This window comes from Vombatus ursinus, unplaced genomic scaffold, assembly GCF_900497805.2.
Source record: "Vombatus ursinus unplaced genomic scaffold, bare-nosed wombat genome assembly UNPS02015066.1, whole genome shotgun sequence".
Lineage (NCBI taxonomy): Eukaryota > Metazoa > Chordata > Mammalia > Diprotodontia > Vombatidae > Vombatus > Vombatus ursinus.
The window spans coordinates 789,555-801,784 of NW_020954844.1; the positions used below are offsets into that span (position 1 = coordinate 789,555).

At 40.0% G+C, this 12,230-nt stretch overlaps 1 protein-coding gene across 1 annotated transcript in view; it reads right to left on the minus strand.

Moving 5' to 3' along the window:
• The window catches only part of DNAH6 (dynein axonemal heavy chain 6), a 236,355-nt gene that overhangs the window by 93,460 nt on the left and 130,665 nt on the right, over positions 1-12,230 (minus strand). Inside the window, exons 44-47 of the mRNA XM_027846132.1 lie at positions 11,652-11,725; positions 10,566-10,720; positions 6,470-6,701; positions 4,043-4,195 (exon numbers count right to left, since the gene is read on the minus strand). Coding sequence (XP_027701933.1) covers positions 4,043-4,195; positions 6,470-6,701; positions 10,566-10,720; positions 11,652-11,725 — 614 coding nt within the window. The remainder of the gene's footprint in view (positions 1-4,042; positions 4,196-6,469; positions 6,702-10,565; positions 10,721-11,651; positions 11,726-12,230) is intronic.

Sequence of the window (12,230 nt, forward strand, 5' to 3'; positions counted from 1 at the left end):
ATTATACTGGGAGAAGGAGAAAGGGAGAGGTAGAGTGAGAACATTATCTCACAGAAAACAGACAAGAAAAAGCTTTTACAGTGGAAGGGAAGTGGGGGGAGGTTAGAGGGAATGAGTGAATCTTATTCTCATTGGATTTGGCTTAAGGAGGGCTTAACATACACATTCAATTGGGTATGGAAATCTATCTTATCCTACAGGAAAATAGGGGGGAAGGGGATAAGAGAGGGGAGGATGATAGAATGGAGGGCAAATTGGGGAAGGGGTAATCAGAAGCAAACACTTTTGAGGAGAGACAGGGTCACAGGAGAGAATAGAATAAATGGGGGTGTAGAATAGGATGGAGAGAAATATAGTGTTTCACAATATGACTACTGTGGAGGTGTTTTGCATGACTCCACATGCATAGCCTGCATCAAGTTGCTTGCCTTCTCAATGAGGGTGGGTGAGGAGGAGGAAGGGAGAGCATCAGGAACCCAAAGTTTTAAAAACAAATGTTGAAAATTGTTTTTACATGCAACTGGGAAATTAGATATACAGGCAGTGGAGTATAGAAATCTATCCTGCCCTACAGGAAAACAGAAGGGGAAGGGGATAAGAGAAGAGGGGGTGATAGAAGGGAGGGCAGATTGGGGGAAGGGGTATTCAGAATGCACACTGTCTTGGGGTGGGGGAAGGGAGATATGGGGAGAAATTCTGGAACTCAAAATCTTATAGAAGTGAATGTTCAAAACTAAAAATAAACAAATTAATTTAAAAGAAGAGTGAAAGAGAATTGAATTGAGGATTGAATACTGTCTCCAACATTTACTAATTGTGTGACCCTAAACAAATTGTTTAACCTCTCTGAACTCAGTTTTCTCATTTGTAAAACGGCACTTACTTTACAGAGTCATTCCCTGGCAATACCAATGAGAAAATCAAGCTGGGAAACTACATTTATAAAGTGCTTTGCAAACCTTAAAGCATGACATAAAGGAAAATTCACATTAAAAAATGGTGTATTTCAATTTAGATATAAAAACTGATACTATAAGCAAACCAGAAGAGCAAGGAATAGCTTACCTTTCAGATCTATGGAGAAGAGAAAAATTTATGACCAAAAGAGATAGAGAACATTATGAAATCCAAAACAGACAATTTTGATCACACAAAATTGAAAAGTTTTTGCACAAATAGAGCCAATGCATCCAAGAATAGAAGGGAAGCAGAAAACTGGGAAAGAATTTTTACAACCAGTGTCTCTGATAAAGGACTCATTTTTAAAATAAATAGAGAACTGAGTCAAATTTATAAGAATACAAGTCATTCCCCAATCGATAAATGATATGAACAGATGGTTCTCAGACATCATGACTAATGGGAAAATGTTCTTAACATGAATGTACATGTACAGCCTGTATCAGATTGTATGTCATCATTGGTGGGGGGGAAGAAGTGGGAGGGGGAGAAAATTTAAAACTCGAAATCTTACAGAAGTGAATGTTGAAAAGTAAAGGTAAATAAGTTAATAATTAAATTAAAAAAAAAAACCAAACCAAGATGATTGGACCCAAGGTTAAGAAGCCCTGATTCTCAGATGATCCGTGTGGTGCCTTCTAACCTCCTAACTGATGTGACACTATGAAGAATTGTGTTCTTGGAGGCAGCTAGGTGGTTCAGTGAATACAGCTTCGGCCTTGGAGTCAGAAGGACCTGAGTTCAAATCTGGCCTCAGATACTTGACACTTTCTGGCTGTGTGACCCTGGACGAGTCACTTAACCCTGACTGCCTCACCAAGAAAAGAAAAAAAAAGAATTGTGTTCTTCTATCTACCAGGTTGTAAGAGACTGAACAAGAATTCCCCTTCCAGAATAGCCTTCTAGTGGTCATCAAACATTTGCTCAAAGGCCTCCACTGAGTGTGTGCATGTGGGGCAACCCATTCCTAAGGTGACTCCAGGAAAGCTTGAGTCCTTAGGAAGGTTTTTCTTCCTTGAAGCCAAAATTCCCCTCTTTACAACTTGCACCCTTTATTCCTATCAGATGTGCTCTCTGGGGTCTAATAAGTCTTATAAAATTTGTCTAATCCCTCGTCCATTGGATGGCCCTTGAGATATTCAAAGACAGCTCTCCTATCCTTCCAATGTTATATTCTCCTCTTCAGGCTACAGATGCTCAGAGTCTGCCTTGAAAATGTCTTTTCCACTGGCTCTCTCCTTGCTGCTTAATCTCTTGTTCTCTAGGGCAGTTTGTACATGAAGTATGAAAGCGCTCTGACTGTCTTGAACAAAGTATTTAGGGATTTCATTGTTGCTGTTGTTTTTCAGTCCTGTCTGACTTTTCGTGACTCCATTTGGGGTTTTCTTGGCAAAGATACTGGAGTGCTTTGCTACTTCTTTTTCCAGCTCATTTTACAGATGAGGAAATGGAGGTAAACAGGGTGAAGAGACTTGGGTCACACAGTTAGTAAGTGTCTGAGGCCAAATTTGAACTCAGGAAGATAAGCCTTCCTGACTCCAGGTCTGGCACTCTATCCATTGCACTACCTAGCTGCCCTAGGAATTTCATAGACAATATTTAAAAATCATCAGATATGCTCCTAACTTTACAAACTATTGCATAAATTATTTGGAATGCTCCTCCTAATAGGATAAAACAGTTTCATATATTTCACAGGCATACGTGAAGGAAGTCTCATAATCAAAATCAGGCTTTGATTTAGTAACAAAACCCAACAAAACCCACTACGCTTATAACATTTGCCATATATTTTTTCTTTTTTTAAGATTTTTACTTATTTTATTTTTAATTTGTGGAATAAAACAAACATTTCCATAACATAGTACAATAAAAAAAGATTTCTCATGAAATTGCAAATCTATTATATACAACCTACTGTTCCTTTAAAATATATAGCAAATTTGTAAATTTATTTTTTTCCTTCTTTTCTTTGCTCTATCCTGCCCTAGAAATGGCTACCATTAGACACAAATGTGTGTGTATGTAAAATCATACTGTACATATTTCTATTTATCAATTCTTTGTCTGGATGCATATAGCATCTTCTTTCATATGTCCTTTGTAGTTAATTTGGGTATTCATTGTAGTCAAAAATTACTTATTCACTTAAAGTTATTCTTTTTTTAAATTTTTATTTGTTTGTTTTTAGGTTTCACCATTCACTTGCATAAGATTTTGAGTTCTAAGTTTCCTCCCCTTCTTTCCCCTCCCCACTCTTTAAGATGGCGTGCAATCTGATACAGGCTATACATGTACAATCGTATTAAACCTACTCCACATTAGTCATAACATTTGCCATATTGACACGCTATGCAATTTGCAGATAGCACAAAGCAAGGAGGGTTACCTAACATGTTGGACTTCAGAGTCAGGATCCAAAGCTCTCACTAGATTAGAACAGTGAGCTGAATTGAAGATTAGACTTAATAGGGACAAAGGCAATATCTTACATTTGAGTTCCAAAAATTAACTGCATGAGTCTAGGATGGGGAAGGTCTAGCTAGATAATGGTTTGGGTGAAAAGTGGGCTTTAGTGACTCAAGAGTGTGACATGAAACAAAAAAGCCTAACCCAGATTATGTCAAGAGAGGAAAAGAGTCGAGAAGAAGGTAGGTGACATTCGTCATGAACTCTGCCCAGGTTAGAACACATCAGAAGTACTGTATCTGTCATGATATTGCAGTTTGGGAAAGACTTGGACAAACACAAGGGTGTTTGGAAGAGGGTAATCATGATGTCATCACACACAGATAGGCTGGAGAAAATGAAAATTTTAGTCTGGCTAACAAAACAGGTTGGAGGGGAAGGGAACAAGCATTTATTAAGCACCTACTAATAAGCTCAAGAAAGAAATGCCAAACGAGTTTGGAGTTTTCTTCGTTAAGAAAACCCCAAAAGGGGTCATGGAGAGTTGGACATGATTGAAACTACTCAACAACCCCAACAACAAGTGAGGTAATATGGGGAAAGTGTTTTGCAGACCTTCCACAGCCATGTAAAGGTTTGCTCTCATTGCCACCATCATCGGTATCTTTCTTACCTCATCTCGGTTGCCCTCTGCAATTCCCACTTCCTTCGCCTTTGGCCTCGTGGCCGCCATGACGTACTCCAGCTCATCTTTTTCAAATAGGTTCGGCACTTCGCCTGAATTCAGAATATTGTTGATGTCTTCCAGGAACTCTTCCACAACAATCTATGGAGTAGAGTGGTTGAGAGTCATGTAACTTTGCATCCGTGACCACGGGCTATTAACCCATCATCACACGTTTCCAATAACTTACACGCTACTGTGGAAGAGGCAAACAAGAACAAGACATAACTCCTACCCTTAGAGAGCTCGTAGACCAGTAGTAGAGTCGACACACATAGACATCTATAACTATGATACGAAATAAAATGTGATACCAACAATAGCTCATACTTTCCTAGCACAGTGGTTTTGTTCAAAGAACTTTCCTCACAGCAAGGCAAGCATTATTAGCCCTATTTTACAGCTGGAGAAACTGAGGCTCAGAGAGGTCAGGTAGCTTGTGTATAGTCGCACAGCTAGTAACTGTCAGAGCTGGGATTCGACACCCCTCCCCCCAGGTCTTCTAACTCCTAGACCCACTGGACTTTCCACTAGCAAAGCACTATGGGAGAGCTGTGGAGATAAAGCTCTTTTCTGATTGAGGGGAATCATGGAGGGCTTCTAGAAGAAGATGCCATAAGTTGGACCTTGAAGGATATGTAGGAATCAAAAGATAGAGATGGAGATTCAGAGAGTCAGGGTGGCAGAGGAGACATTCTAGCCATTAAAAATGGTGTAGACAAAGGCCCAAAGGTGAGGACATTCATGGGGCAGCAAATGGCCTAGTTTCAGGAGTATAGTTTGGGAGTAGTGCAGGGGGCAGAGATAGGGAATGAATATGAGATACGGCTGGAGATGTGGGGCAGCACCAGATTGTGCAAGGCTTTGAATGCCAGACTAAGGAGAGGGGACTTTATTTGGAAGGCAATGGGAAACCACTGAAATGCTTTTATCAAAGGAGTGATGTGATCAGAGTTGCGTATGAGAAAGATGGTCAGTGATCTGAAGAAGAAGAAAGAAGAGGGCATGAGAATAGAGGTGTGTAGGTCAGTTAGGAGGCTGCCATGACAAAACCCTGTGAGAGGTAGGGAAGGCCTGGAGTAGAGTGCAAGCAGTGAGAATATAAAGAAGCATGAAGCCAAGGTTTATCTTCACATCTGCAGAGCACAGGCAAGAACACTGGATGTAGAATCAGGGGAGGCCTGGGTTCAAATCCTGCCTGTGACACTAACTAGCTGTGTGACTATGGATGAAGAAAATGGATCTATTAATGCCTGCCAGGTCTCTGTTTTCAGAAAGACCGAAATGAGAGGACGCATAGAAAACACTTTGTCGGCCTTAAAGCACCATTCGTTATTATTTGACTTTTCTTTTAAACTGCAAACATTTTTTTGGTTCTTCTCAAGCAAGTCACATCACAGGTGCAAGTTGGCCTACAGAGGCCTCTGAAGTACTTTCTCTCCTGCTCATGTGGAACTCCCATTTCAGCTCCTCAATTTAGGACAACAATCCATTCCATTGACTTTCTATTTTTTAAAAAAATCTGGTACTTTTATTTTTATATCACTTAAATTTCCTCTGGTATCTTTCCTCCTTCCTTCTTCTAGAGAGCCATCCCATATAACAAAGAATTAAAGAAAAAAAAAAGAAACAAGAAAAAAGAGGAAGAGAAAAAAATATATTGACAAAGACCTGAAAATAACTGCAATGTTCTACTCTCGTGGACTCCCCGCCACTTATTACATAGGCTTTCAAGGGGACAATATAACCGACCAAAATATTATCAATTTATTATAAAAAACCATTTACAACAAGGTACAGTGGGTAGAGTGCCAGACCCAGAGTCAGGAAGATGAGTTCAAATCCAGCCACTTGCTAGCTATGTGACCTTAGGCAAGTCACTTGACCACTCTTTGCCTCAGTTTCCTTATCTGCAAAAAGTGGATAATAACAGTCTCTACTCCCCACAGTTATTGTGAGGATCAAGTGAGATAATATTTGTAAAGTACTTTGTAAACCTAAAAGCGCTATATGAATGTTGGCTCCCATTATTAACTATTCACCACTATGTAAAATACTTCACTGCAAAGAAATGATTCTGAGCTGTGATCATAATAGAAGAGAAGGACTAGATTTGTATTTCATTGGTACATAGAACTTCCTGGTGAGCAAAGTCCTCTTTCCAATTCTAGGTCAGCTCCTTCTCTCTAAGTTGCTTCTAGAATCCCGAGATGTTAAGTGATCTGTCCAGGGTCCCATAGGTACCATATGTCAGAGGTGGGACTGGAATCCCATTCTGCCCGACTGCCTGATAGCACAGCAGCCTCTCACATCCATAATAAATATATTAATTGGCATTCCTGGTGTGTGACCATTATTGAAGCTATTTAAACACACCTGGGTGTCAGTGAAAAGGAAAACCATGTCTTTGTCTTCCACGCCGGCCATCTTATAGAGCTTCCTTAGATCTTCATGGAAACTATCATAGTTATAGCCTCGACTGAGCTCAATCTGAAAGCACTTATAGCCACAGATGTGAGAGGCGAGCCTGGTCAGAGACTGTTTTCCTGTTCCGCCTACGCCGACAAGCAGAGCGTTCCCCCTTTCCTGGCGAATCATCCGGGCAATCCTGTGTGAAGAGAGGGAGCATGTGTAATTATTCTCACTTTTAAGATTACAAAACCATGGGCTCTGAGGCTTGGTCCTGAACATCACCAGAGTAAATTTCGCTAGAGCAATGGAGTTTTGCTTCAGGATTCTTTGCAGAATGTCTGAGCTGGAAGAGATTCAGGAGCCTGCCTGGGCTGACCCCTCATTTTAGCCATGAAGTAACTGGCTCCCAGAACAGTCAGGGAATTTCCCAAGTTTTGTTAGCAGGAAAACGGCAAACCTGGTGCCAGAATACAGGTCTTATGACTCGTGATCTGCTGCCTTTCCTATTTCTTCTTCCTCCTTCAGAACTAGCTCCTCATACTGGGTTTTCTTGTTGCTCCTGATATGCCCTTCCTAGATAGGTACTCTAATGCCCTTCTCATTTCTGCAGCCTTCGTCCTGTACTTTGCACTAGTGCACCCCATCCCCACCCCCAATGTACAGGTTTGCTCAACACTCTTTTGAAACACATTGACACTCTCAAGGTCTCTCTTAAGAACTTTGGAATTGATGATATGACATGGGAGACGTTGGCACAGAACTGCCCAGCATGGCGTGCCCATGTTAGAGAAGGTGCTGTGCTCTATGAGCAAAGCAGAATTGAAGTAGCTCAAAAGAAATGCAAGATGCACAGATTTAGAGAATCCACCCCAAATGTTCACATGGACTATTTGTGCCGACTTGTGGCAGAACATTCTGGGCTAGTATTAGTCTGATCAGCCATAGTATGACACGCTATAACTCGATTCTAGCATCGGGATGTCATTTTGGTCTTCAAGAACGAAGGACAACAACCACCCACAACATTTCCTCAACTACCAGCTCTATACCAATAACTCCCAAATCTAAATTTTCAGTCCTGACTATTTCCAGTCCTGACCATAGGCTTTCCACCACCTCACCCCCTTCTATAAAATGAGCTTGGACCTGAATTAAATATGAAAAATATATTTACTTAGATCATATTTGGGAAACTACATAGTTCTTTCTGTGATTCAAAGTTCATCTCTGTCATGAAAACCCATTATTTTTTTAAACACCAATATTCTTTTTAAAAAAATTCAAAAATAATTTTGATTTATGTCCTTTACTGTTTTTTATATCACTAACATTTCCCCCAGTATCCTTTCCCTTCCTCCTCTCAGAGAGCTATCCCATATATCCCATATAACAAATACATATAATGCATATAACAATACCCCATATAACAAAAAATATTTTAAAGACAAAAAAAGAGGAAAAAAATCAGCAAAACTGATCAATATATCAGGAATTTCTGAAAACATGTGCAATGTACCATACTCAACCTCCAACCTCTGCAAAAGGGTGGAGTGGGGAATTAACACCAATATTCTGCCAATGATAACTGGGAACCATAGAATGCTATGATTTTCAGAAGAAACACAATTGTGGGTGAGCCAAAGGGTAATAGAAAGATATAGTGGATATAATATTGTAGCATATAACCGATGTCTTACACGTGAGAAATTCTATAAAAGATACCTACAAGGACAAGTTTAAATGGAAAAGTTGGTGGGTTAGCCTCAATTTCCTCATCTGTAAAATGGGGAATTAGACACCAGGGTGCAGTAGGTGGAGAGCTGACCTTAGTGAGGATGACCTGGGTTCAACTCTCACCTCTTGCACATAATGGATGAGTCATTTAGCCTGCTCTAGGCAGCCCAGGATTTCCTGTACCAATCAGTCACAGGCAGTGTTGTTGTCCCTATCCCAAATAACATATGTGGTACCTCCTCCCAGAGTTGTGGTCAGCCTCAAACGGAACAATGGATATAAGCCATTCAGAAAACTTTCATAGGATCATAGACTTTGGACTGGAAGGGATGTTGGAAGATGAATCTAACGCTTTACGCATAGTAGGTACTTAAATGTTCATTCACTGTTTTACTGATAAGGAAATGGAGGCACAGAGAGGTTCACACAGCTAGTAAGTTTCCAAAGTAAGATTGGAACCTGGATCTTGATCCCAAGTTCTGTGCCCTATCCGTGACATCATGCTCCCTCTAGAACGAATGAATGAATGGAGTGAAAAAATAGTAAGCAATTTCTACGTGCTAGGCTTTCTAAATGTCCTCTGTATTTAATAAATAGCAAAAAGTAAAACTTGGCTTTGCCCAGATGATACTATATAGATGACCCTATACCTTGCCAATCTCTCCACTACTGGTCATTCTCTCTTCTGCCCTGATTCACTGGAACAAGGGGCGTCAGAGGGACATTGACATACTTCTTGCCATTGTCAGCCTCTCCATACTCAGACCTCCTATTTCTGTCATTTCCTGACCTCCAGGATATGCTACTAGATGGAAAGAGTTTACAAAGAAGACACCTGGGCAACATGTTCTAAGAAGGGTCAAAATAAATTGGAAAACAATGACTATGTTACATGAAGAAAACTCAAGGTAAATGGGAATGATTATTAGAAGGAGAGAAGAATTAGAGGGACATGATAATTTTCTACTTTTCTGAAAGGATGTTAGATGAAAGATTAGAATTATTGCCCATAGCTCTATAAGGAAGAACTGTGGCCGGGGATGGAGATTCTAGGGCGGAAGATTCTGGTTTTGAGGGGTCATTCAAGGGAATGAACTGCCTTGTAGGGTAGTGAGGTCCCTGTCACTGGAGGTATTCAGAAGAAGCTCACATTCAAACCCAGGTCTCTTGACTTTAAGCCATCAATGATTGCCAGCAATGAGTGGAGCAACCCAATAGAAAAAGGGCCTGCCATCCCTGTCACCACTAACACCAAGGGCTGACCCATTACCACCAAAGAGTAGGCCTGACCAAGAAACTGGCACTAGCAGTGCCTTCTTTCTACTCCTCAACTACCAACTTTGCTGCCAGTCCAGGCTCCCATAGATTTTGTTCAAGGGAGCAATCCTTGTGGAAATGAAAGCTGACTGCAGGCATTGTAGCCCCATGCTTCCTTAGAAGCCACAGCTACAGATGGCCCCCAAAGAGAAAGTTCTAACCACCGTACTGTTGGCACTTTCAGGTGGTTCAACATCAGAAACAGACAGGGTTTCATCAATAGTAATGCCAAGTTTAAAAGTGTTCTTTAAAGACCACTGGGCTTTTCCATTTGATGGGCTGCTGAAACCTCTCTATAGGTTGCTGCCCTTTGTAAGTATGTGAGTGTCTGGAGAGAAGTGTCTGTCTTGGTTTTCTGTCTGTATTTCCAGCACTTAGGATGATACTTTGCTCTTAGTACACACTCCACAAATGCTTTTTCATTCATTTGTTCTGTTAGACTGTAAGCTCCTTGAAGGCAGGGCCTATCTTTTGCTTCTTTTTGTATCCCTAGTACTTAGCACAGTGCCTGGCACATAATAGGTGTTTAATAAATGCTTATTGATTGATTGGGGCCCCCTCAGCTCAAAGACTTTTTTATTCTATAAATCAGAAAAAAGTAGCTTTGATATTACTAAATTTTTATTTGTTTCATCACTGCGGTTAAAAAAAACCTTATCCGCTATTGGCTGGTCTTTTTGTGATGAGGCTCCCTGCCTTCAGCTAGGGTGGTCTTCACATGGCTGACCGCCACTGAGACCAAACACTGAACCTTTCAACCTTGGGAGAATCTGTCAGAGCTTGAAATCTATGGATAAGGTTTTTGAGAAGCCAGATTCTCCTTTACACCTTAATGAAGCAACTAGCAAATACTTGAAATACTTTAAAAATGAAATGACTTGTAAAGCGTAGCAGTGCTAGGCATTCCTAAGGCCTTTTGCTCTTGGCAATTCATATGTTGCAGTTAATCATCTCCAGTACTCGTAGGACACAAAAACCTGATGGTAAGCATGATGTGGCCTCACTGTACCTTGACACGTGCTCGATGGCATCCTGGAAGAATACCAGCTTTACTTCTTTAGAGGTCATTATGTTGTAATCGTCAAGGTAATCCTGTAAAACGGAAGCTATCTTATTCATGTCCACCAGGTCTTCATAGAGGCGATCAGATTTTTCAACACCAATCTGTGGCCAAAGAGTTAGGGGAGAAGAACCGAAGGTAAGTATGTGCAAGTGTGGGATGGAAATGATTTCACAAAAATCTGAGCTACATAATATGTAAGTACACATGTATAAATGTATAGACACACATATATACATACATGCATACCCAAGCACACACATACATAAATATAAAAATATATGTATATATATATATGTATACACATACATATATACACATGTACTATGTGCCAGGCACTGTGCTAAGTGCCAGGGATACAAAAAGAGACAAAAGACAATCCCTGCCCTTAGGGAGTTCATAATCTAATGGAACAAATGAATGAAAAAGCATTTATGGAGTGCCTACTAAATGTACAGCACTGCCCTAAGACATCCATAAATATAGTTGTTGTTGTTGTTGGGTTGTTTTTCAGTTGTATGCATGTATGTATATGTACAGATATGTATACACACATATACATATAAAATATTATACATACACACATATATGCACACACACATATATATACACACACAAACACACAGATAGCCATTTAATCATCTAACTATATTAAATAATTTTCATACTATCATAGCTGGGAGACTTAGGACTTAAGTACTCATGTTGTAACAAACTTTTCTTAAACACAGGGCACTAAATTAGAAGCTAGTGGCACAAAAATGGATGTTGAATTTTATTCTCAAGATACCATCTAGTGGGGCAGATAACATCGGCACAAAAGAGCAGATACAAATTAGAGAATGCTACAGATATGGAGAAGTTTCAAACAGAGTGATGAGAGAAATCTAAGGGGGAAGCTGAATTTTAGGTTTTTTTGACTTTCAATCTTAAAAACCTCATTCTTGAAGCGAAGAGGAAAAAGGCAAACCAAGGAAGCAGAAAATATATTTTGCAATTCTATGAACTTCGGTGATGCCAATATCACATACTTGCCTTTATAAAATCTCCAAATATGACTGGTTTATTGATAAAATATTCTTGATCAATTGGAATGGCAAAATGCTTACCTATAAACATTGCAAAACAGACATAATTTAGTTATACAAAACATCATTACGTATATTACTAGAGGACTAAATCAAATAAAACGATGTCAGCAATTTAACACTTATTTTAGTTAGGAGCATCAATTACGGGAAAAGAAACATGTTTAAAGAGAAATACACTGGACCAGTTAAAAGATAACAGAATTCTGGAGGGAGAATGAATCTCAGAGGCCATCTGGTCCAACATATATCTGAAAAAGAATCCCCATTAATACCAACCAAAATGTGTTTAGTCTGGTGTTCAAAAAGCTTCCCCTGAACAAACCCCCAAAGACTCATGCTATTGGTATAAGATGTGCTATACTCCAGGGCTATTAGAATAGCGATAAGGACATAATGGATAGAACACCAGCCCTGGAGTCAGGAGGACTTGAGTTGAAATCTGACTTTAGACACTTACTAGCTGTGTGACCCTGGGCAAGTCACTTAACTGCAACTGCCTCAACAGGGAGGGAGGGAAGGAGTG